The sequence below is a fragment of the Vidua chalybeata genome, chromosome 15 (assembly GCF_026979565.1).
Source record: "Vidua chalybeata isolate OUT-0048 chromosome 15, bVidCha1 merged haplotype, whole genome shotgun sequence".
Classification (NCBI taxonomy): domain Eukaryota; kingdom Metazoa; phylum Chordata; class Aves; order Passeriformes; family Viduidae; genus Vidua; species Vidua chalybeata.
The window spans coordinates 1,056,892-1,083,351 of NC_071544.1; the positions used below are offsets into that span (position 1 = coordinate 1,056,892).

The 26,460-nt window shown below is 51.8% G+C and overlaps 1 protein-coding gene across 1 annotated transcript; it reads right to left on the minus strand.

Annotated features, from left to right (window-relative positions):
* ETF1 (eukaryotic translation termination factor 1) lies at positions 1–26,233 on the minus strand. The gene is made up of 10 exons (XM_053956407.1): positions 26,061–26,233; positions 11,732–11,907; positions 10,826–10,965; positions 7,472–7,610; positions 6,398–6,588; positions 5,778–5,907; positions 5,262–5,417; positions 4,649–4,713; positions 3,357–3,504; positions 1–2,037 (listed from the first exon to the last, which is right to left on the minus strand). Exons 1-10 carry the CDS (start codon positions 26,144–26,146, stop codon positions 1,955–1,957), a joined length of 1,314 nt encoding a protein of 437 aa, XP_053812382.1. The 5' UTR covers positions 26,147–26,233; the 3' UTR covers positions 1–1,954.
* Between the last annotated feature and the right edge of the window lie 227 nt (positions 26,234–26,460).

Genomic DNA, 26,460 nt, shown 5'->3' on the forward strand with positions numbered 1-26,460 from the left:
TATATTCTTAAATATGGTTTAATACTCTTCTCCATTTCTGTACATCACAACACCAAGATATCACTGCTTGGGATCTCTCTGCAGAGGCTATATAGTATGCGAAGGCTAGGATCTCTCACCCCCACTGAGTGTGTTTGCATGTGTAAGTGTAATACATATCAGTATATATTGATATACACATCAATATATAATGCAATATATATCACTGAAGAGAACACATTGATTAAAGAAATACAAAAAAATTTGGCATCATTTCCAAACTTAAATAGTAAAAATAAAAACTACAAAAAGGAGCTGCATACCCTAATGTATCATGTGAAACAACAAGCAGTATATTCAAAAATGTAAATTTACAACCAATTTTTGTGGTCTTGTCTTGTCACATTAGACCCATTTACAATGGCAAAATCCAGAACATACTGCTGTGAGGGCCAGGTCTGTGCTCAGCCCTGAGCAGACCCAGCCCCAGCTCCTGGGAGAGATTCCAGCTTGGATGCAGGGACGGCAGCGAAGCCACCGGCCAGGTTAGGGACCAGGGGGACAAATGGTATTGCTCACATGGACAGGAATTTTGGACCTCAAAGAACAGTGTGGCAGAAATTTGAAGAGAAGCTCCCTCTGTTCAAGTGAACCAGGACAAGAGGCAAAGGTTTGCAGCTGGAACAGGAGCTGCTCCTGAGGGAAGCACCGGGAGCAACGCTGGGAGAGCCCCCAGGGAGAGAGCAGGACCTGAGCTGTGCCACTGCTCCCCTGGGACAGGACCTGCCCTTGTGTCACTGCTGCCCTGGCCTGCACAGCCCCTGACCCCCAGAGTGTCACCAGCAGGCTGGACACACCCCAAGGATGAGCTCCCTGATCTATGGACACTCCGTGGAATAGGCAGGACACAAAGCCCGGGCAGTCTGGGACTATCCAGAGGTGATCCTTTACCTCCTGAAGGACACAGCCCCACAGGACAGACACTGCTGGGAGCTGGCTGTTCCCAGGGCTGTGCCAGCACTCCACGGATCAGAATCAAATATTCCACACTCCCAGCACTAATTCAGCCTTCACTCCACTGACTCAATATTCCTGTCAAACACCCACTTCCATTTAAGACCTGTGGGCTCAAATTCACATAATCAAGGAAACCTTACGCAGTCCTAAAGCAAAAAGAAAAACTTACTGAGGAACAAAAAGCCAAGTGTACCTTACTTCACTGAAATCTCATGTTTATTTTTGTCAAGACTGAAAAAAAAATAAATTCCTGAAGGCTGCACTGCTCAAATCCAAATTAAGCCCAAGACTCCAGCAGCATTTTCATTGCAATCCATGAAGTGCATTTCCTAGTTTGTAAGAGCAGTGTTTCTGCAAATAGATTAAAGCACGTTCGGCTGGTGAGCCTCCCCAAACCATCAGAATTTGCAAGCCACATGTAATGAACCAGCACTCAGGTCAGTGCCTCCTCAAGCTTTTGAAGAGAATTATGACTCCAACCTCATTCCATTTCTTCTGCAGGCTAAGCTGAGAATGCCATGTAAATGGGTCACAGTGCTGCCAAATGCAGCAATTGATTTCTCCAATCAAAGTATAAAGAAACAAACCAGTAGGATCTTACTTCTATTAATTTTGGAAGGAAGAGGTTTACAGCAGTTAATGTATCATGAAGGTTAAAAAAATCATTTCCATAAAATACAAGAGCAACCAATTTCACCATTGAGTAAAAGTAAAAACTGGGATTCTTTTTAAATTAGTCCAAAGTGGCATATAGGAACTTAGTAGTTTGCTGCTGTACTGACACTATGACAAATCAAAGTGTAGGGTTTTGCTTTCTTAAATCCAAATGCTCGTGGATCAAGTTCTGGAAATGTTCCAATTCTAAGGCAGGGATCAGTTGTGTTTTCCACCATGAGTTTGCTCCTTGGGTTGGATGCTGGAGGGGCGAGGCACGTGTTGCCGGACCCAGCTCGACTACCTAGTAGTCATCAAGGTCAAAAAATTCATCGTCTCCTCCTTGGTATTCCATGCCCTGGAAGTCCACCCGGTACCGCAAGATACCTGCCAAAGAAACAGCCTTTAGCTTCCCCAGCATTGCCACAGCTTCCCCAGCCCTGCTTCCCAGAGCTTCCCACTGATGTCCAGCTGAGGCCTGGCAACAGACAGGCAGCTGCCCTGAGAAATGCCACAGGGAATTTAGTGCCCAAAGGAAGCTGCCCAGCCCGGCCAGCTTCCTCCTGGAAAAGCTGAGCCTCTTCTAGGGCTGCATCTTCAGAAAACACCAGTGGCACCTCACTGGTCCCAGTGCCACTGCTCAGATCCAGGCCTGGCAGTAAAATCCAGAGGGCACCTGGCACTGCAGCTACTTTTACAATGCAGTAAAAGCAGGATTTAGTGTCTGTTTTCCTCTTCCCACCCCAAACACCAGTCCAGGGTTCTGGAAATCCTGCATGCCTGGAATCATTTACTGAGGTGAAGGAGATTTTCAAGGACATTTCCTTTCAAGCCTAGGGGGCATGGGAGCAAAGACAATCCCACCATGCAAAGAGGCTGGATCTGCCAGGTAATGAGAGACTCCTGGAATTACAAACCCTGAAAACTTAGAAACCTGTTGCTCCTTATGGAGCCGAACAATCCAAGGTTCTTTCCTCCCAGATGGTGTTGTCTGGGCCTTAGAAATTCCCGTTTACAATGCATTTCTCCCTGGCTCACATCCACCAAAGCTGAGCACAGCCAGTGGCACAGCTTTGTCCTGGAACCCCTGGCCAGACAGGACATGGAGCATGGCACTGGTGTGGGATTGCCCACACCTGCCCAGGATTTGTCAGACTGGCACAGGAACCACCTCTACCTCTGCCAGGCATGGCTGATGCTCAGTAAGCTCCAGACAGGACTGGCTTTCAGAGGCCTCACTACTCCAGAGGATGGACTAAAAATACTTTTCTTTTGAAAAAAGAAGCAGAAGATCAGGGAGCGAAGTACAGGGAGGCTCTGAGAGATGAGCAACAGCTCCAAGTGCCTCAGGAACGGGGCTGGGGGCTGTCAGAGCCCCCTGGGCAGGGCAGGGGCTGTCACCAAACCTCTGTGCAGACAGAGCCAGGCAGCTCAGGGCCCTCCTGACTTCCAGCAGCTGCACAGGGGACAGCCCATCCCTGAGCCCTGCACAGGACACAGGGATTGAAGAACACAGCTGGAAATTGACAGGGCCCAACATGGACCACCATCCTGCTGGACAGGGAATGAATCCACCCTGGTGAACACAACTGCTTCTTGAACTGGTTTCATGACTGACAGGAATAAGATTAATCCCACTCGTGTTGGCACCAGATTATCAAACCAACCACTAAACAAGACAAACACATTTTCCTCTTGCAGTTTACCTCCAATTCCTCCAAATCCTTTCACAAATTGGGATCCTTCTTGTGATTTGTCTGTAACAATTTCCAATGTTGCTCCAAATTTCTTGTAGTTGTTTGCAAACCACTCCAGGAGGGGCATACTTTCTATGAGTTCATGTTCCTGTCCAGTCTGTGGAGACATTGGAGGGGAAAAATAAATAATAAAACCCTGTTGCAGTCACTGTGTGTTCAGTACTGAGAAAATCCCCCCAAAAGTTGGCTCCATGGCTTTGTCAGCAGTAGCAGGGACAGCAGTCCCCCTGCTCCACAGGCACATTCCTGGGGGGAAGGCATTCCTGGCACAACTGCACCAGGCAAGGGCAGGCACAAGCACCAGCTCCTGGTGCTAAAGAATTCATCACTGACAGTGTTTTGGGCCTCTAATACAAAATTTAGTGCAGAAGAAGGAGAAAAACTGCCTGGATTCTTCTGCTCCAGTGTCACTCCATGCTACATCTCAGCTTCACTGCTCATTCAGACTTGCTCTGCCCCCTGCACAGATTGCAGCCCTCCTCGTCCACCAGGCCCTGTTCTCAGGCAGGAGCACTGATCCATGCAAGCACAGAGCCAAAAGGCACCATTTTCTGAGCAGGAAGTGTAGTGATTATTATGAAACTGAAACACCTCACTGCAGGTAACACTGCAAACCCTCCATGCACAGCAGGGATTGGCAGTCCTCCCTCCCGGAGGGTAAACAGCTGGAAGTGGCCTCCAGGCACAACCCAAGTGGGACAGATCCCCACCCTTTGGCAAGGGACACTTTTTTTCCCAGTTTATTTTGCAAAGCTGCACAGACCCCTGGTCCACGAGGGCTGTTTGACCTGCACAGGCAGGAAACTCAGGCAGCAAATGACAGTTCCACATATCAAATGCATCCCAAAGCAGGCACTCCCTTGGCACCTGATCCAGGTCACCATTCCTGACCTCACAGTGGTTCTGCACAACCAAATCAGCGCCTCCTAAGCAGGAAGCAATGGTTCTGGGGCCTTGCCTGCATGGTGGCTACCAAACCCTTGTAGGTGATGCTTTGGTGGTGGTCAAAGATCCCACACTGCCCCTTTACACAACCTTGGCATTGGCAACAGGGAAGACTGGAGAAAAGTGGGTGTAGGATCCAAGGGGTTACACAGGAAGAGCCACAGGTTCCTGCCCTGAGTGTCACTGAGTGCCAGAAGGTCACTGTGCTCAGGTGCCTGGGACAAACTTGGCCCAGATGTCCAGAGCTCTGCACCAACACACTGAGAACAAACCCAGAAGCCCCAAAGCTGAAATACCTCCTTGTCTGTGAAGTGGGATTTATCCTTCTCTTGCTCTGGTGTCAAATACAGGATCTTCTCCTCTGAGAAAGGAGGAAAAAATTATAACATTAGTTAGGGCAAGGCTACAAGATGCAGTTTAAAGACAGCAGGAGACTAAGCAAAGCCAGCAACTACAACAGAGAGGGTCTGGGCACCACCACTGCCTTCCTTCCTCTTCAAAGCTCTGTGAGCAACCCCACAGGGCACAGCAGCACAGAGCAGCTGCAGAGCCAGCACAGAGGGGGACAGGTCCTGCTGCAGGCCCAGGAATTGTATTTCTGGACACAAGGCCACCTCAGTCTCCCCTCTGGTATCACACTCACAAAGCTGGAAGGAGGTTCCAGGCTGGCTCTGGGACCAAGTGCCCCCCTGGCACTGCAATTCCCTCTGTGCACTGGAACCCTGCTTGTTCCACTTTTCCCCCACAGAGGCTGGGAAACTGCAGGCCAGTGACCTGCAAAGTAACACAGAGCTACACAGCATCCCTGTGGTCAGATGTCCTCAGGGAGCTCCTCCAGCAAACCCATCCCAGTGAGGCGCCTCAGGCGTCAGATCCTGAGAGCTTGCAGTGTCCCAGAGCACCACGTACCCTCTGTGCCTTGGCAGTGCAGGACGTATCTCATGATATCCAGGTTTTCATAGACTATCAGGATCTCTACTGCTCCCATTTCCAAAGCTTTTAGTGTATCTTCCACACCAAAGCAGTACTTCCCCGTGTCCTGGCTGATCTCATCGAAGTATCGTCCTGCAGGGCACACATGAGCACTCAGCACAGCACACACACTTCAAACAAGCTTCATCTGAATGCAAGAAACTGCAAGAAGCAGCTGCCACCAGAAGGCCTGGAACTAAGGGGATCTCTGATGGAAGGATAGAGAAGGTCCAAGAAGTCTGGTGTGGAAAAAGAGACCAACCAACCCCCCCCCCCCCCCCACACCAAATCGGCACTTGAGGTGTCCAGATGGCAAAAAGAAGCACTGCCAAGTCCCACTCTCAGCCAGCATGGCAGGGCTGGGGCAGCCAAGGGCACTGCCAGGAGGGTGAGAGCAAGAGCATCACCTTTACCACACCCTGGCTCAGGAGGAGGCTGCAGTGCATCACATACCTATTAGCTTTTTCTCTTGGATGAATTTCACATTGGAGAGGACCTCAGTTGACAACTCAATTGCTTGATTGAAGCCATTTTCTCCTCCATATGAAATATCAACTAGTTTGAGCACTTTGGATTGCAACCGCTGAACGAGAGAAGGAAGAGACAGGAAATCGTAAATCACCCCAGAGCAGGGCTGTCAGACTCCTCACCCTGCCACAGGAGTCACTGCTCTCATTTCTGCACTTCACCTGAGGCAGAGGCACCTCTGAATGCACAGTACTGAACCACAATTTTCAGGCAACGGGGACACAGGATTGGGTCTACTGGAGTCCAATTCCCATAAAGCTTCTGCTTTAGATTTGGGAACACAAAGAATGCGAATGCCAGTTCCAAACCAGGGAGGACAGATTTCTTATTAGCCCTGTTTCAACAACAGGAGCTCTCAGCTCCTTGCAGAAGGTATTAGGAATGGGAGACTTCTTTGGCTACATCACATTTTTAATTTTGATCAAATCTCTTCAGATGCCAGAGTTACATTCCTCCAGAGTAGCATCTTGTATCAGAGCTACGGCTACAATCACCACCTCCCCTGACACTCAAACATGTGGGTTTGCTCAGAACAGGCCACTCACCTGATCAAACATGTCAGATTGACTCAGCTCAGTTTTGAAGTCGGCTGAGCCGGCGAGGACAAGCCCGGCCACGTTGACCTTGTCCCCAGAGATGAAGAGCTGCACGGCCGTCTCGGCCACCTTGCGCACGTAGTTGTGCCTCTTCTCCATGCGCAGGCGGGCAAAGCGCAGGGCAGACTGACCTCCTCTGCCTGCAGGGAAGGACGGGGCAGCCATGGGGGACCCACTGCATGCCAGCAGCGTCCTCAGGCCACAGCTGGCCTGGAATAACCACAGCCAAGGGCAGCTGCAGCCACCTCAATTCAGTTTGCCACAAGCTGAGGCAGGGGCTGCCATGGAACACTCAGAGAATAAAGAGGGTTCATTCCCACCAGGAGATTTTTCTTGACAGAGGAAAATGTTTCTTTTCTTTCTATACAGACTTGCAACTCTGTAGAAATTGAACATCTGAGCACATTCTCTCTCCCTGTACCTTCATGAGAAGCCATCTCCTTTGTACGCTGCCTCTGCTGACACAGTGCAGCCCAGCAGTCCCTGCTGCACAGCCTCACTGGGGGCAGTGTTTTTGTTCCATTTTGTCCCATCCCACTCTACAAAGAACAGTAGGCCAGGAGTAACTGGCAGACAATTTGCTGAACTCATCAGTGGCCGGCTATACCACAGCTCCACAGAGTGGAGAATTTTCCTTGCTCCATGAGGCCCTGTGCTTCCTGCAGAGAGCAGCTCGCTGCTCCTCACTGTGGGATGCACACAGCAGCAGCACATCAAACCTTAACGACTCCACTGAGCAGGATTACTGCTTGTGCTACCAATACCTACCTACAACTGTCCCAAAACCAAGGAAAGGGTCAAATGCAGCAAGAAATAAAAAGCGCCACTTCTGAGATCAACTGCATATTACTGTGATTCATTAATTCTGACAGAAGGCTCAGACTGGAGGCTTTGCTGTCAGATTCCAAGGGAGCACAGACTGGAGCAGAGCTAAACCCCCACAGGCCAATTTCCCCACTTCCACCCTCACATCCCAGCCCAGGACAGGCTGCTGCCCTCAGCAGAGACAGACGAGTGTGTTACCGTGCTTCTTTGGAAGATCCACAGTGAATTTGTGCAGCACTTCCCGTGTGTTTCCTTGGAGAGTTCCGAAGAGTGCCCCGCTCCCATCTATTACAATAAAGCCAAACTTGCTGTCATCAGAGAGCAGCGCCGTGAGGGCCTGGAACAGACAGAGGCTGTGAGGGAGGGCCTGGGGCAGCACAGCCCCATCAGTCAGCTCACAGCTGGTCATGGCTATGTTTTTATTAATAAAGTGGAGGAAAACCAGCATATTCAGAAGCTGTAACTATTCCAGATCACTACAGAATCCCAGGACTCTTTGGGTTGGAAGAGACCTTAAAATCTTTCCTCTGCCATGGCAGGGGCACCTTCCACTGTCCCAGGCTGCTCCAAGCCCCAGTGTCCAGCCTGGCCTTGGGCACTGCCAGGGATCCAGGGGCAGCCACAGCTGCTCTGGGCATCCTGTGCCAGGGCCTGCCCACCCTCCCAGGAAGGAATTCCTTCCGTACATAATTCCATGCAACACTGTCAAGAGCACAGAGGAAACTCAAGTTTAATTTTTATCACAATTTCCCAGCTTTGCCAGTTCCCCACTGAGCTCATGGGCAGGTGTGACAACAAAACCCTGGAGATGGGCTCTGGAGAGTGTGAAGTGAAATGGATCCCACCTCTCTGAGGCTGCCTCACCTCTCTGGCTGGCACAACTAGAGCAGTAATTCTCCTGGCATTCCAGTCAGGAAAGCAGAACTTGCTTAGTTCGTTGTCAGTTCAGTTTTGTACTCCAAAGCATTGACACAGCCTCCCTACCACCACTACTGGTCTGCTGCACCTGCTGACTTAAGTCCCACAAGCAGAATGATGAAATAAATCTACAGTGGCTGCGGCAAATTCAGCCTTACAGAGCACAAGGAACAGCAGCAATAATAGTCCTGTGCATAACTGGCTGTGGAGAAGACACGCAGAACATTTGCTGCAAAATGAAGTTATCCTTCAATTTATTTTCCTCCCTTTAAAAAAAGCAGCTGAATATTTCTCATAAGGTCATTTAAGTTGCTCAACCAAAGCACAGAGCAGTATCAAGGTTTTTGAGTTCGTTTTGCCCAAGCACCCAAACTCTGCACTCCGTTCTCAAGGCAATCTCTCAGCTGCTGTTCCCTTAGGGGCTGAGTGGGCAGAAACATCCAGCACACACACATACTCCTGCTCACTTACACATGCCCAAAAAAGCAATAGCCAGAATCCTCTTTCTGGCTGGCAAAACCACATCCAGTAGGATGAGGAACTTGTCAAAACTACAGATTGCTTGAAGTCACCAGTTTAACACTGAAAGTGATGGTGCTGGCTTACTGCACGGGACCTCGAGCTGCCTGCAGGGCTGTCAGCCTGATTACTGGGCTGAACTGAAAGGATAAAACCCATCAGTCATCTTCCAAAATCCACACAACCCAGGATGCAGCTCTCAAGCTTAGAAGAAATGGAGGCTAAGGTTTAATGGAATGTCCTGGCCAAAGCAAATATTCCGTATTAATTCCTCAGCAGTAGAATGAATGAGAGGAGGAAGTGGCATATTACACTGCAATCTATTTAACTGGGACTGAGCCAAGCAAAACGTGTGACTGGAATGAATGCTCCAGCCAAGGTATCAAAGTAAGTCATTGTAAATCCTACTCCTCAGACACACATCAGGGCTCACAGCCCCCTGGGGGAGTTACTTCAGTTTCACACAGGCAATAAAGTATCTAGAAGAAATTTTATCAGATGCTCTTGCCAAGCAGCATAAGACTACAGCTCTGATTTCTTGATTTCCTCTTATTTTCACACAGTACCAATGATCAGTGATTGGCTCTGGCAGCAATTGCACTGTTTGACCTGTCAAGCACCAAGAAGGAGCCACTGCCATTGTTCTGTTCCTTCAGCCTGGACTAAGCTTCCTCTCTGCAGCTATAGCCCAAAGGTGAAGACCAGCTCCTCCTCCTACTCCTTCCCACCCCAACTCTCCAGGAAAGCTGTGGGTGCCCGAGTAGCTGCTCTGGCTGTCAGATCAGCTGGGGGAACCACGGGGTTCAAGGCTCTACAGCCAGAGAGGGGACAAAGGCAGAGCTGAGAGTTCACAGCCCCAGCTGACTGCAGTGCAGTGCAGGCAATCCCCAGGGAAATAACCCCACACCCCACAGGCAGGGGAGAGCACAGAGCCTGTGGAGGGAGGAAGGGGCTGGCAGCGATCCCGTCATCAGGAGCAGCAATTCCCACAAATTCTGCTCAGGTCACTGCCACCCGTGGTGAGCAGTGCCACACAGCAGAGGATTTGCAGCTGCTCCAGGGAACAGCCTGCTGGGCACTTCTATACTGAATCAGTGCCCCGAGGCAGCAGCTGCAGAGGAGACCAAATGAACCCATCTCCTGACAGGGGCAGGAGGAAACTCAGCACCCTCCCACCACCCACAGCAGCAGGGACAAACACTTCCCTGAGCCTGGCACCCTGGCTCCCTACTGAATTCTCTTTTTTGCCTCTTGCTTTCACTCATCTATGGACACAGGGACCCAGCAGAACCCCAGACCTGTGACTGTGCACAGGTTTTTATTCCTGGGAGGTCAAAGGCATGTTGGGATTTCATCCTTTGTGGGGAGAAAGAATAGTAGGAGTGGACCTCACCTGTGTAACAAGCACACTTTCCCCTGCTGTACTCCTGCCCTCTGGAAGACACTTATGGATCACATCTCCACAGACCCAAACAGACAAGCAGAACTACATCACTGGAGGGCCTGCCAAGCCCATGTCAGATGGGTCTGACAACAGGCAATTAAGTCTCAGGCCACACATTTATTATGGCAAACATCAAGGACGTGAGGGGCACTGCAAACTTTGAGACCACTGCACCTGCCAGAGCCAAAACAGCCTCAGAGGCAATACACTGACTGCCGTGATCCACATTTCTTTCAATATGTTTCAAACCATTCATTTAACTTAATTAAATGTTGGATAAAAATAATCCCACTTCCCCCCAGACAGATTAGGCACATGCCAGTTCTCCATCAAGGCTCTCAGTTAACACATCTGATAGCAAGACTGGCAACACTGATATTATCTTGGCAGTATTTTAAAGCCTGACTTGGAATAGTATCTATGGGCCTCTGTGGTTAAGGAAAAAACCACCCTTCCTCCAGTTACAGAGGGGAGCTCCTGCCTGTGGGTTACACAAACTCAAGGGTGGGAGGAGCTGGGCAGTGCCTCAGCTCCTTCCAGCAGGCATTCCCCATCTCTAGCAGTCCCAAGCCATCCAGTGGCCTCCCCAGGGCATGTTCCTGCCGCTCTCCTGGTTCAAGCACAGCAAGGCTGCACCCAGACCTTGGCTCCTGCAATGGGGGAGTCCTTACCTCTGTGTGGAATTTGTTGTCACACAAATACAATGATGTATTGATTGGTTTGAAAGGTTCAAAGTCAATGTTGACTTTCTTCTCTTTTCCTTCTTCTGTCACAATTGTTCCACAGTAAACAACCAGACCATTTGGAGGTACTACAAACAACACAATGCAAGTTTAGATCACTAAGGAATGTGGCAAGCTGTACCCATCAAAAACTGACTGCCAGCCCTTGAGACTCGTAGCAGAGTTGAAATTCAAATTCCCAAACTTTTCCTTTTCCCTTTTCCCCACCTCATTCCCTCCCAGGTCTCTACAATGGGAAACAAGCTCATTTAGTGCACCTGTAGCAGACATGCACCTGCCTGTTAAACCCATGAGTTTGCAAGCTCACAGCACCCAGAGAAAGGCTGAGCAGCCCTGAAGCTTTGCTGGTCCCCCCACACAGGATTTGCAGTGGCCATCCCAGGGAAGGCCATGGGCCAGTGCAAAAGCAGTACAATGAACTCTTCCAGGGCTCATCTGAGATGGTCTGTTCCCCCCAGAATGATAGCAGCTGCTCAATGCCATGCTTAAGGCATACATGCTTAAGGCAAACAGAAGTTTCTGCTCGACAGAAAATCACTACTTTAATACAAATGAACTATTGCAGAATATCCAGCTCTTAAGTCTGGCCAAGTTTAGCAGAGTCAGCAGTAAGAACATAATCATGACCCCACTCCTTAAAGACAAGGACCTTACTATTCTAGTCCCAAAGTCCACCCCTGAAGTAGCCATCCAAGGGCAACATACCTGGAATATCAGTGCAAAACAGCAGCACAGGCCAACAGATTTGATTAGCAGAAAACTGCATAGTGCAGGAACTTAAGGCTGCTTCCAAGAAAGGGAAGTGTGCCAGCATCCATACAAGCTAGAAGTTACCTTTGTTATAGAGTTTCAGTCTTTGCTGTACAGATGTAATGGCTCCCAGCACTGAAAGGCGATTCACTCTGGACTTTATGTTGGAGGCAGTGCCAAACTCGTCCGCTAACATTTTTGCCACTCGTGAGATCTGGTCTTTGGGGGGAATGATCAATGAGATCATGCTGGTACCATTGCTGGGGAGGGAAAAAAGGGATGTGAGCAGGCAGCAAAGCAACAAGCACCCACACACCATATCCCATGTACACAGGTCTCTCCTCCCTCACCCAAGGATGCTTCTTCACTGTCACTGGAGTAATTCCCCTTCTGCTGGACAACAATGGGAGAGGAAAGAAAGCAAAACCAAAACAGGCTGCTCTTCAGTGCTCAGCCTCTACCAAGCAAGTCCTCCAAAAGCTGCTTGTTTACTCTGGGGTACTACATGAGAAGAAAGAACACATGTACAGACCAAGAGCTGCACAGACCAAGGGCTGTGAGCAGAAGGAATGGAAGCAGCTCCCAGCAGAGATTATTTAGAACAATGCAGCCACATACTTCAAGGACATCTCAGAGCCCATTTAATTTGCGCTCAGACAGCTGGAGCACTAAGCAGTCCAAGTGCTGTCTTAACACGTTGTTTTCCTCAGATTAATACAGAAAATGGAACTGGAAGGATCCCTTTGTCACAGTGAGTCTTTTCTGCTTTCCCTCTATCATTTTTCTCCCCAGAGCAGTTCATCAGCTCTGGCAGCTGCTTTAACTGAACTGTGCAAAGCACACACTGCTGCTTCACCAGCACCAACCCCAGGCACAGAGTCAGGAAATAAGACCCCACAAATCACAGAACAGGCTTAAATTAAAGGAAAATAAGTTTGATATTAGTTTTTCCTAGGGCTTTGGGGTGGGTCCTGTAGAAATCTTAATCCCCAAAGCTGCCTCGTGGTTCAAATCTACCCAAAGCCAAAATAAAAACTGGGGAAGTTCCTATCTGCCTTTCAGCAGGTACCTCCCATTTGCCATTGAAGTATCCCAGATGTCTGAAGTGCTGCCTCTGCACTGTCTCAGATTTAACCCAGACTTCATGCTTCCCATTAGAGCCATGGCATAAAAATCAAATCCCTCATCGTATCCTCCAGCTCTCTCAAGGGCAAACCAGCTAAGCTCTGTGAAAAAGCCTCCTCTCAGGATTCTGAGTCAGAGTGCCAACAAAGTGCTTTTCAGACATCAAACCCCAGGGTTTTGCTCTTTTACATTTCTTATGGAAGGAGCCTACCCCAGAGCCCCTGCTCGCTGCTGTTTCAGGCTGCCACATACCAGTGTCCTGCTGAAGTGTTTGGGCTACAGAGGCACAGAGAAGTGCTTTAAAAAGCATCACTTCATTAGCTTCTTTACACAAGTTGTACAGCCATCTCCCAAAGATCCTCAATCCAGGCCAAGTTGAAATGGAGGCTGGTAGGTCAAATAAGTCCTTGACCTTAAAGACAACTAATTGGTTTTAATGTTCGAGCTCCCCATACATGCCAGTTGAAGTCACAAAGCCACACTGGCCCGTGTTATTCCTAGGAGGAGCTCTGAGCCATGCTGGCAGCTCTCAGGCTTCCAGGTCACCCCAGCCAAGAACACTCCACATCCCACTCAATTAAAGCAGTTACCCACCCCAGTGAATGGCACTAGCCTTAAGGGACAGATAATGGCTATCATTCCCAGCAGGCTCCTTTGAAGGAGAGGCTGATCAGAATGAAAGCAACTCTTCCCCACTTCTGTGAAAGTAGCACTCCTGAGTTATCTTCTCCTCTCAAAGAAGAAAGTCGTAGACTTCCCAGAGATTAGAAAGCTCTAATTAGATTAGCCCATCACACCTAACTTCCTGCACCCCCTAAGGGCATCCCAGTGTGGCAGGTGGGAGTGGGACTGTTACGCCCCTGGGGCACTCCATGGCTCTCCTGCTAGCAAGAGGCTACATACAGTTTTTCCTGAATTGAGGACAGAGGGGAAAGAGCAGGGAGCGAGTCCTGCCACAAGCTGCCTGGAAGAAGAGCCCAATCGCCCCCACCTACAAACTCCTTACAGGAATTTGCAGAGAGTAAGAAGGCCCCCCCGAGCCTCCTTTTCCCCAAGCTGAGCACCCCCAACTCCCTCAGCTGCTCCTCACAGGACTGACTCTCCAAATGCTTCCCCACCTTTGTGCATAGCAAGGAGGAAGGGTGGGTGTGCACTCCCAAGAGCAATTCCTCAATAAAAAGTAATTTGAAAAGCTCCCTTCAGTTTCCAAATGCAAGTCACCCCCTTCAGACGCCAGCCCCTGGCCTTGTGCTATGTTCCACTGCCCCGGAAACACTGGTGCAAACACAGAGCACCCACTGGATCCTACTGGGGCCGCTGGAACTGGAGATCCTACACACAGCACCTCATCCATCAGGCAAGGTCACAGCACTGCTCCTTAGAACACCCCACCCGAGGTAACACAGTGGCCTTCATAAGCCCTGGTGATTTATTACTGCAAACAAACAAATTAAAAGGGTCTCAGAGGATGCACTCCCCCTCATTTAAATCTCCAACTAGTTCAACACAGCACAGTACTGTGCCTGGGCCAATCCTTCAGCAAATTCCAGTCTGGATTTGCATCCAAAAGCACCTTCCACTACCAACATCAAGTGCACTTCTCAGGTTTGGCATGCTTCACCACTATTTACAGAGTCAAGAGTTATTTCAGGCTCTAACCAATTCCTGCAGAATCCAGCAAAACAGCTGGCGTGCAGCTTGCCACAGGAGCAACCTTCCAGGCTGCTGGGAGCCTAGAGCACAAGGAACCAGCCAGCTTGTCACCATGTCCCCACGCACCCAGCACCCCAAGGGGTCACTAAACAACCAAACACTGAGACCAGCAAGACACCAGCTGAAGCAAATGGGCACCAGCACTCAGGGTGGCTGCAGAACTGCCTCACACGCTGCCAACACCTCATTACCGGACTATGCAAGAGCAGCTTTCTTCTCTCAAAGCAAGCTTGTACCTGTCTGTGACCCTAATGCAGTATGGCAGGGTCTAAAAAACCCTGTGGTGCATCTGCTAAACTCACTCCAAGGAGACAAAATGCAGCAAAGAGTTTCTAAGAAAGCTGCTGTTCAAAAACACTCAGAAAAATAGCTTATTCTGCAGAGTAAGGTAATTTCCAAGTCTCCTCTGGGTCTTTGCAGCCTCAACAAGATAAAAGGTATTTCTGCAAATCCCACTGTGTCCTCCGGAGCTGAGGGTTCCAGAGTACACTTACCTGGGAATGAGGTAAGGAATTTCCCCATAACCACCCTAAGGCCTCCCAAAAGGGGGCACAGCTGCACCACACACCTACTACGGGGCACAACCAAGTGATCCAGTGAGATCAGGGGCACTGCTCACACTGGCAGCTCGGGGTCAAATTGCCAGGAGGTGGGTCTGCCCTGCATCACCCACAGCACTCTTGAAGGAAGCATGGACCCCATATCCCAGACTATATCCTGATTTCACAGCACTGCTGAGGTTTCCCCCTGGTTCAGCACACCCAAGTTCCACCAGGGCAGCTGGGAGCTGATGCTTTCGGACCACACTGAGCCAGGGGCTTGCAGAGCTCCAGCCAGTTCCTGCCCTTGTTTTGGCCAAAGAGCTGCCAGTGCCATCCAAGGGCGGGATGCTCGAGATGTTTGGGATGGAGGGAAACAGCATCCCAGCCCACAGGCCAGCACCACAAGGGCCACTGCTCAGGGGATGGGGGCAGAGGAAACAATCAGGAGCAGAGGGGCACCAGCCCACACACTACAAAGAACCAAGGGGGCTGTTCAGTGCCAGCTCTGAAGAGGCAGAATGCCTGCACTGCGGGTACTGCTAATGGTGCCAGCCCTGCCAGGAATGGGCAATTAGCTCAGATTTATCAGCACCTGCCATGAGCAGCATTAGGTATCTCTAGGAGAGAGGATGAAGATCCAAGCTCCAACTTTCCCACACCACAGCAGATGAGCGCTACTTTCTCCCATGGTGTGCTACAGGGCTGTTTGAGGGAAGAGGGGAAGCAAAAATAAGCACATTTTGCTCTTTGGAGACAGCAAGTTCCTCAGAAAATCAAGATTTGTGGATAGGACAGCCTTTCTATTATTAAAACTCCAATGTTACTACAGTTGGAATTTCAGACAACTGTGCCACCAAACAGCTTTCCCAGACACAGAGAGACTTCAGAGCAACTGCTGACAAGTGATCACAGTGAGTGGCAGTGTGGGCAGCGCTGAATCACCACTAACCCAGTCCCCAGAAGCTGCAGGGGAGAGCTGTGCCACGCCTGCAAGCAGCTGCTGTGGCACCCGAGCAGCTCCTTTCCCTGCCAGGAGAGGAGGGATCACCCAGGAGCCCTCCCTGTGCTGTGTGTGCAGGCCAGGAGAACGGCTGGGTCCCTTCCAGGAGCAGGGATGGCCCAGAGGATGCTGGCACCAACCGTGTCCCTTCTCCCAGCCCACGCCACGCTCGGTACCAGGAGCGGGGCCCCCTGTGCTCCAGCACGAGGGAGACACCAGAGTAGGAGCCAAAAGCACAAGGCAGGCACTGCACCCATCTGGGATGGGCTGCCATGGCCACCCCGTGGCTGCTTTCCATGACAGCTGCCAAAGGAGCCTCCTGCTCTGGGCGGCCACCTCCACCTGCAGGGCTTTGTCACCACGTTCCTACTGTCCTGCCATGAGAAGGAACAGCTGAGCAGATCCTTAGACCTTCAGCTTTCAGCTGGTACTACACAGTAATGTAGCGGTTTTCCAAAAGGCTCCTACCACCTTACACAGTGCTGTGCCACTGAAATGGGTCCTGCACTGCCACACCCCACACCAGCAGCACCCACCACAGCTCCCCTTCACCAGGCAGACAACCACCAGCACTCTGAGGAGGAGCAGTCAGTCAACCTGTCTCCAGCAATTTGGGCTATGAGCTGGCACGGGAGAGCATTAATTTCACAGCCTGCTATATAAATAGCAGTGACTGGCCTGCCCTGTGCTATCAGAGGAGACCTGACAAACAGCAGCTGAGCTGTAGCTGTTGCACAGTGAAACATTTCACACTAACAGCACACTGTGGAATGTGGGATACAGAGGCAAGGGAGGGCAGTCATTCCCTAGGACTCAAAACGGGCTTATTTTTACAGGGCACAGCTTCATGAGCATCCTGCTCTCCCCAGGAACCAAGGGCAGCACCAGGCCTGTGTGCTCCTGCCAGAGACTGGCATGAGCACAGAGCCAACAGCTCCCAGATAATCTGATCCCAACCACATTCCACAGCCAGGAAGCTTTCTATGAAACAACTGTTGCCACACACTGCTCCAAGCCATGGTACCTTCCCCAGGCAACCTCTGCTGCTCTCCATCCAGGACTGTGCATTACTGGGCAAGCACAGCATAGCCCAAGGAGCCCAAGATGCCTGGACAGCCAAGGCTACCCAACTTATGTGATGGCTAAAGTAGCTCCACATGCAGCCAGCTGCAAGGCAGATGCCAGCAATATCTCTGCAATCCAAGGCAGAACTCCGTCAGGCATATCCCAGAGGTGCCAAGAGCTGCTTCTGAACCAACACCCACAGTGCTGCAGGCACGTGGCACTTCAGTGAAGGACTGTGCTCAGAGCACACAGAATCAGTGATGAGGAAAGAATATTTGAGGGTTTTTCATGCTGTACCTGAGCAGAGATGTTGAATGGAGTGCTATAAAAAGGAAGTGTCCTTTGGTAGAGGCAAGTGCAAAATTGCTAGTTTGGGCTCCCTTACAATACCCAGGCCCATCAGACACTCCCTACTCATCCTGCCCTGTGTGCAAGAGCACTGACCTTGCCAGAGGGAAATTCTACACACACTCTTGCAACTTATGAATTATGGCTGTGAAACAAACAGGTCACAGCTGTGCTCATTAAAGACTTAATGTCTTTTAATAAGACAAAGCCTTCATCAAACACAAAGTGGCTCAAGTCCACTTGAGATGCCGAATCTGGAGAGACAACAGCAGATGAAATAGCTGCACAACTTTTCCTGGAAAACCTGCTAGGAAAGAGCAGGGAATCTCAAGAGTCCAGGATCCCTCAGTGCTTCAGAGGCCACATCACCTGGAAGCCAAAGACTTCACAGCCTGTAAGAATATCAGTTGAATGCTCTGCAATAAACCCAGCCAACACACCTCAGCCTAACTGCTGCTTGGAGGCACCAGGGTTTTGTGATGCCTGCACAGAGGCAGATGAACTTCCCCTCCCTGCTCAGCCCATGGGCTCCGAGCACATCTGGAGCAGGACACAAGCACTGCACAGACACCCAGCCAGAGCACACAGCCCTGGGGAGCTGTATGGGACCCACCACAGCTCCTCTGAGGTTTAATGGGGAGCTGAGCCAAAAGCCAGGCTGCACAATTCGTACAGCACAATTTCAGCAGGAACCTCACAATCCCACAGAAGCATCCTACATTTCACCCCAGCATGCAGCAGAGCTCTGGATCATCTCCTAAAAGGTAACATCAATACAAGTCATTCCTAAAAGGCTTCCATGCCATCCAAAGAAGGGTTTGAAGGTACGGAAGGGACCAGTTTCCAAGCAAAAGTATGGCAGAGTCCACCTCTCTGGATCCACTGACACCTCAGAAGCAGAGAAAATGGACAAGATGGGGGCAGGGTGGGTATGAGGAGAGGATTTGCAGAGTCAGGAGACCAATTCTTCAGGAATCCTTTTCAGCATAAGCATTAATTGGAGAAATTGAGGCCCCTCCCTCCACTGACTTGAAGAAACACCCCAGACACTGAATTCCTCCATCAGTCTCTGAATGCCACCTCTCCCCTGGACAAAGGAAAACCACTTAACTGCACAGCATGACACCGTGCAGCTATTCCACCATGGCTCACACAATTCGAGGCTCTCCTGCTGTAGTCCTGCTCCAAAGCCCACGACAGGAATCTTGTACATCATTCTCCTCTAATGCTGGCAGACTGGATAGAAAAAGCACTTCACATAACCAGAACCAGCTTGAAGCAGACACCCAGACTGTCCTGGAAAGGTATCCTGCCCTCCTACCCTCACCCACCAACCTTCTCAGAAACGAAAGGCCTCCAGAAGCCAACCAAGTTCTGAGTGCCAGCCAGGGAGAGAAGCACCCAGCCAGAACCCACCCTGGAAAACACAAGTGAGCCTCATTTCCTCAGCACACCTCTGGCTCCAGCAGCTAGGGAAAGCTTCCCACAGGGAGGCAGCAAATGGCTGCTCAGCAAAGGAGCAGAGGCAAGCCTGGCCAGAGCCTGAGCAAGGGTCAGGCAAGGCAGTGCTTCCCCCTGAGCAGCTGCCGGCTGCCTGCCAGGAGCTACCTCCTGAGCTCAGCCTCCCTCACTCCCAGGACACAAAGGAGGTGAGACAAGAATCAGGTCACAGACTTCTACTCCTCTACACAGCACACTTTGGCAGCTCTCAGTGTCCGAGGGCTGCAGGTGACGGTGAGCCCTTGGCCCCTGGGCCACCACGCACCACCTGCCCAGAGGGACATGTCAAGCAGCTCTGTCCCCAAACTGGGGCTGGCTCTGATACTGCTGCTCAGGCTACCACCAGCACCCCCGTCCCACATCAGACACGCAGCTCCAGGAGCAGATCCCAACTTCATCCCAAGCACTGAATCAGCACAAGTGCATTCTGCACACCCCTCAGAGAAGGTGAATCAATGTCTCTCCAAAATCCTTGGATCAAAGGCAACAAATCACAAAACATAATTGCATAGGCATGTTTTGAATAGGCCTTATTGGCTGCATCTGACCTCATGCAGAAAGCCCGGATGCCCAATTACTGGGAAGTGGAACAGACATTTCTGCACTTCAGACATTTGTGACTCACTGGGAGGCTCAGTTTTGCCACAGCTCCCCTGCTCTCCCTCCTCCTTCTCCAATTATTAATGCTCCAAGTTTAAAAGACTTTTTGCATTATGCTAATGGGCCATTTGGGTACAAGATGTACACTGAGGGACTGAAACAAATCCAGATTTGCTTATTAAGATGCTAATGCCCCAGAGCTACATGGGAATGGGTGGCTAACAGGAGGGAAAAGAAATCCAGTTGCCACAAAGCCAAAAAAGTCTGTCCTCTTTTGAGCTGCTTGTTCCCATCTCCTACCACGTCATTCCTCAGGAGCTCATTCATTAGCTCGATGTGAATGATGATCTGTGCATGAATCACACTGCTCACTAATGATTCACACAGTTGTAAAAGAGGTACCAGGCTGCTGAACAGCCACGGGCTGTCAGACACTCACTGGAGTTCTGATCTGGAGCCACTTTTCCAGCTCAGGTCCTCCTCAGCCACTTGCTAGTGAGCTCCCTCCAAAGAGCACTTCGTAATTGTCTCTGTAATTCAAAAGGAACAGGTACAGCAGGCAGGTGAGAGCCCAGGAAATGTTTTACAACCATTCAACTGAGGCAACCAGCAGGATGTCAACAACCCTTTGGACATTGTCCCTGGCTTCAGCTTCCCTGGCTCCTCTTCCCACCTGGCACAGCTTTCTCAGACCACCCACTCTGAGCACCACTGAAACACGAGACACATTGCTTAGTCCTGAGAGGTCTGATCAGCCCTGCTTACATGAAATCCACACTCAGCTTCTACCCCAGCACTGTAGACTGGCAGCCTGAAGAGGTCCAACAGAGCAGGGAAATGGTGTGGAAGCAGGTGCTGTTCATCCCACATGGTTTCCTGCCACAGTGCCCTCAGCTCTCCCTTGTGCCCTGGACTGTTTCTATTCCAGCCTCCCTGCAAACATCTCCTCCCGGTCCTCACACCACCAGAAGCAAAAGGCAGTATTAACATTATAGCCTCTGCCTCTCACAGAAACATGACCTCCTTTAGGAACACCCCCCGCCACAGGCAGGATGAGAAAGCACAGCTCAGAGGAAGCAATCTGCCTTGGCTAAGAACTTAAACCACAACCTCTTCCCTAAACACTCCACACTAAGGTCAGATCATCAAGTCAAAGCAGAAAACTCACTGTCAGTAAAGCTCAATTCCTGCAGATCCAACTGCTCCTCCAGCCCTTGTCCCACCCATGCCTCACATTTCTCAGAGTGTGACAGCCCAGTTCAGTTCCAGGACTTTTCTGCAAGAGAGGGCTACTGGAGACACCAGCTCACAGGAGAGATCCTCAAGCCTATCCCATGGCACTAGCACAACGTAACAGCACTGCAACCTAAATACCACAGCACGAGTCGGAAAGCCAAGGACCACCTTGGCATGGCTCTGCCCTTCTCAGATGCACCAGCTGACCCAGGCCTAGGGCAAAGCCTCCATCATACCCCCCACCCTAAGGTGAAGGCTGCAGAAACAGCTCCTGTATCAACAGTTAAACTGACCCAGAGCTCAGGTCCGAGGCACAGCCACAATGACAAACAGATCCTGAAAAAGAAGGCAGGGAAAGAGATCTGCTGGCAGGCTGGGAGCAGAGGCAGCCTCTGGACTGACACATCTCTGGCAGTGCAGGCAGAGACCAGTCAGTACTGACAGATCTCACCAAGTGCTCCTCCTGGTGTGTGACATCCCCTTGAGCCAAAGGAGCTGCTCTGGTACCTGCCTGGGCATGGTGGTGGTGTCACACTGAAGCAAGAGCACACCCAAAATCTGCTGTGCTGTGTCTTGTATGGAGCAGGAGAATCCACGCTGGAGTTAACTCGGCTATGACACCGTCCCACAGTTATCCCAGCACAGTTCCACCTTCAGCACTGCCAGCAGAACAATCCATCCACAGGACAGTGCTGCAGGAGCTCTGCCTAATTCAGGAGGGAAATACAGCTCATTCAGGCAGCACAAGAGAACCCCAGCACCACGGCTTCCCAGGACTTCATTCAAAAGAAACTGGGAACAAGGCAAAGCTGTGCAGGACATATCTGTCACTGACCCCAGTCATCCCCTGACTGCCCCCCCGCAGCAGAGCTGCCACAGCTCTGCCCACAGTGCTGTTAACTCACAGCCAGGTGGGCTCTCAGGCCACTTCTGGAAAGGCCCACCATCCTCACAGTGGAACAGGTTAAGACTACCTTATTCCCCAGAACCACCAGGTTGTCCAAGCACATCTCAGCCCTGCCAAGCTACCCAGTCCCAGAGCAGCACCATCCCAGCACATCCCAGAACAAGGTGTTGAGAAGTGCAGCCTCCTGTTCCTGTTCCACAAGGCTGGGAAACAGCAGCAGCTTGAACCTAATTTCAAGGCTAGGCTTTTCCATCAGGACCAGCAAGACTCCAGACAGACTGCAAGAGAAGCCATCTGCAAATGATGCTGGGCAAATCTTTTCCGTCTAAGCAACAGGTGAGCTTGCTCACCCTCAAGGAGAACTATGTTTCATTTTCCAGGAATTCAAGCAGAACTATGTCTCTCTTTGCAAGAATCCTCAGGTATTTTCAGGCCTCTGTCCTTCATGGTGACTTTATTTCTCTCACTTTCTGTTTCTCCCATATAGTAGATGGAAGTCTCAACATGGCAGAATCCAAACCCAGGCAGGAACTGCAACACTTTGCTTTTCTCCCAAGGCTCTGGAGACACCAAGACGTCCCCTTCTCTTGCCATTTCTCCCTCCTCCAGCTTTGAAACATTTCTTCCAGTTACAACCAGAATAAGTTACTTGTTCAGACTTTGTTTCTGCATTTGCCCTGGTTTGACCCACCTTCCAGAGCACATAATTTGGAAAAATGTTCTTCCCCACACCAGCCTCACTGTGTTTGCAGTCAGTGCCTTCAGTGACACCTCAATCTTCACCTCCTCTTTTCCTGTTTCAGTAAAATAACCAACAAGGGCTTCTGCTCCCAACAGAGCAAGCTCAGGACAGGGGAGACGTCTCCAGAGAGCATGTTCCTTAAAGTTTTCCCATTGTAAGGGAGCTCCACACCCAGCATTCTCTGGAAGCCCATCTGGCCAGGGAGGTGTCATTACCGTTTGCAAGCAGAGATGTTTGCAGAAGAAGACATTTCTAAGATATGGAGAAGTTTCCAAACATGATTCCAACATGACATCTCAGGTCCTCTCCCAGCAAAGACACTGCTTGCTGTTGCTGATACTTGATTTTGCCAAGCATTTACAGCTTAGATTAGCAGAAAACCCTGCCCATAGCCCAGCTAACTATTCAGAACTGCAGAGACCAAAGGAACAAAGAGGAATTGTCAGTTTAGCAGCACTGACACTGAAAAACTTCATGAAGCAACAGCAGAAAAGCCCCGAGAGAGAGAGGAGAAAGGAAAACACTGGCTAATGCTGCTTCTACTTGGGCTGCTGCAGCTCCACAGAGAAAGATACAGCTGCAGCTTCTGGGGTGCCCAGTGTTTCCTCAAATCTGTTCTACGAAACTGAACTGTGTACTGAAATCAAAATGAATCCCTCAGTAGGGGAGAAGCAGAGATGTCTGATGAAAGTCTGAGTACTCCAAGCTCTCAGAGATGCATGACAAGGTTAAACTTCTGACAAGGCCACAACTGGCTCATCAGGAGCCTTTTACTCCCATCTTCTTCTGGCCACAAAGGTTAATTCCCTGCAGTGCTGAACTGGCTCCTCTGCTCCTCCTCACACCCTGTGCAGAGCCCAGCTACCCCCCTCCACCTCACCAAATGAGAAACACCAACTCAGCCACTCTGTACAGGATCACACAGTTTGCAACTCAACTTTGGAGAGCTGGAAGGAGATAACTTGTGGTTTAGGAAGCAAGACACAGATAACAGCTCTTTCTAGTCCCTGTCAGCAGAGACAGGGCTTTGAGGTGGAGTTCGGGAGTTAAGAATTATTTTTCATTGTTTTGAACTGACAGATTCTTTCTACAGAGATCAGTGAGAAAGCCAGATTTCCTTAGCAGGGCTGGGAAAATAACAGGGCATTCCCACTAGGGTGTTTCCCTCCAGGTTTGAGAGGCAGACCTACCCCTGCTGGCCTCCAACTGATCAGCTTCTGGGAAAGCTGAGGTTTTAATCTTTCCCCTGGGTGCTCTGACCAAGCACTGCCCCTTTCCTCATCAATCCCATAAAAGCACTTCCTCTCCCTCTGCTCACTTGACTTTTGTTAACACCCTGCAGACTCCACTGAGATTTTACCACATGAGCTGGATCAGAGCAGAGGTGCCCCAACCACCACATGCCAAGGGAATGTCTAACTCCAGCTTCCTCCATTTCCCGTCCCTTTGATCCCCTGCAGGAACAGCCAGCACACGAAACTGGGACACTGCTGCTGGGTCACTAATGGAGCACATGAGTAAGGGAAGGTGGGGACGCCAGCGAGGCCCTGGCCCTCCACATCACCCTGCTGGAAGGCTTTGCCCCCTAACCCACCCCAGAACAGGTCTTCCTACTCCACAGGAAGAGGAAGTGACTCCTCCAAAGGCCGGAAAAGCCTGTTCCACTGCCTCACACCTCCTGTGCTGGGGAGCCTGAGCCTGCTGGGGGCTGAGGCTGCAGTACCTCTTCTCCTTACTGCACCCAAAGCAGGAACATTTGGGCTAGGCCTCCCTGGAAGACACTGAACCAGCATCAGCTTGCTCAGAGAAGACTTGCTGGCACCAGCACCACCTTCCTCAGGAGCTGGTTTAGCAGCTGGCACAGATTAAATGAAGGGACAGCAGCATCACCACATCCAGGAGATGTGCTGGATCCAGGGGGTACTCCAGCTAAACCCCCTACACAGATCTGACTGTGTCTGTGGCACCTCTGGTGCACAGCAGAGCTGTTCTAGGGATCACTGGAAGAGGGAAGACAGGGCAGACACCTGGGCTGTGGCCCCAGGAAGCTGATACCACAAGAGACACCTGCCCTTCAGCCTCCCAGGAACACTCCAACACCTGCTGAGACCTTCTCTGCAGCACTCATTTATCCCAAACAACACAAGAGCTGACAATGAACCGGGCACAGCTCGAACCAGGGAGAGACAAAACTCCAACTCTACATTTGTGCTCTTGCACAAAGCTATGTCACAAGCTCCAACGGATGCCTGGAGCTTCCCAAGCCCTTTCAGCTTCCTGGGACCCCTGTGAGCACAACCTGTGCTGCCCACACCATGCACAGGCCCAGCCCCGTGATCAGCTGGGGCAGCCAAAGTCCACTGTGCCACAGGGCAGGGCAGCCCAGGCTCCCCATTCCCTTCTCCCACTCACCAGCCCTGTACAGCTGCATCATAAATCAAAGTAAGATAATTCAGGGAGACCTGTGACTCGGGTTCCCCTCCAGCCTGGGTTAGTTTTCAGCTGAACGACTCCACGGGCTGACTCTACACACAGAGCAAGCACCAGCACTAAGGACATGACAAGACAGCAGCTCCACATCTGCCAGCTGGCCCCAGGCTTTTGGGGGGGCCACAGAACGATGCCTGCGCTGCCCCAGGTACAGCAACACCTGTTCAGGTGAGCCTGTGGAAACTGGAGCCACAAGGGTGGCTCTTATTTTACCAGGCTGTCTGCCAAGACACTTTCTTTGCTATTTTACAGCCCCAGAACCTTGAAGTCTTGCAATTCCTCGGGCCCAAGAGGGTTCCCAACCGACGGAACCAGCCACTGCCAAGCTGCCCTCTCAAACAGGCACCTCTGGCATGGGGCAGGCTGCAGGAACAGACATTCTGGGGGGACAAAAAAAAATTAAAGTGCAAGGATAAAAGCGGGATTAGAGACTTTAAATTTCTGACTGTCCAAACTTTGGAAGAGCTTGCTTTCAGGGAAATGGAGGTGAGCACCTTTGCTGGGAGGGGAAGGGGTGAGAAAGATCAAAGAACTGTCAGTAAGGAAAGCACTGAATAAGTGCTGCCTCAGCCCCTGCCTCCCTGCCCTCACCCCGCCGCCTTCCCCGGCCCAGCCGGTCCCTTGGGAGCAGCCCGAGGCTGCACGGGAGACACAGGAGCGTCTCCTCCGGCTGGAACCCGCCTTTCGCCGGTGCCAGCTGGCACGGGGCGGCCGGACGGGCCGGGAGCGGGGCGGGCACCGGGTTCACACACCTGTGCTACCCCCGGCGGGGCCGGGGGGGAAACCGCCCCTCCCGGGGCCGGGAGCAGCCGCGGGGCTGCGCCCGGGCCGCTGGAGCCCGGGGCAGCCGCGGCCCTTTTCCCTTTCCCCGTGCGGGAAGCGCGGTCACGCTTCCACTCCGCGCCCTGCACGGCCCTGCCCTCCCGACCCCGGCCCGCCTTCCCCGCCGACCCCCGGCCCCGAGAGGCCCCGGGTCCCACGCGGCCGCACAAAAGGGCCGCGGGGCCGGGCAGGGGCGGCCGGGCCGGGGCTGCGCCTCCCGTCCCCCCGCGCCAGGCGGGCCCGGGCAGCGCCCCGGCCGCGGCCCCGCTCCAGCCGGGACACCCGGCGCTCCGGGGCGGCGGCCCCGCGGGCCCGGCGCTCACCCACGGGCCGCCTCCAGGCTCTTGATGAGCTTCTTGATCTTCCAGATCTCCACGTTGCGGTCGGCAGCGCTGGGATCGTCCGCCATCTTCTCCCTCCTCCTCCTCCTCCTCCTCCTCCCGCGGCGGCAGGCGCTGCGGCGGGCGCGGCGGCGCGGGGCGGGCGGGCGGCGCGGAGCGGGGCGCTGGGGCCGGGTGTGTCCCGGGCGGTGCCGGTGCCGGTCGGGCCCCGCCGCTCGGTGCCCGCTCCCCCCGGCGCGCGGCGCTGACGTCGCACGCGGTGCTCGCGCTCCCCCGCGCCGCGCACCATGTGTTGCAATCGCCTCACATGGGGGGCCCTTGACGTCACTTCCGGGGGGAGCCGGCAGCGGGGCGCCGCGCCATTGGTCGCTGCCCCTCCCCG

What these genes read in the sequence shown, in the direction of transcription:
- ETF1 (XM_053956407.1), bottom strand. Translation starts at nt 26,146, where the DNA reads ATGGCGGACGATCCCAGCGCTGCCGACCGCAACGTGGAGATCTGGAAG. An exon ending in CCAAGAGAAAAAGCTAATAG is followed by an intron (nt 5,418 to 5,777) that starts GTATGTGATGCA and finishes TGTGCCCTGCAG; the next exon opens with GACGATACTTCGATGAGATC. An exon ending in AGGATTTGGAGGAATTGGAG is followed by an intron (nt 2,038 to 3,356) that starts GTAAACTGCAAG and finishes TTTCTTTGGCAG; the next exon opens with GTATCTTGCGGTACCGGGTG.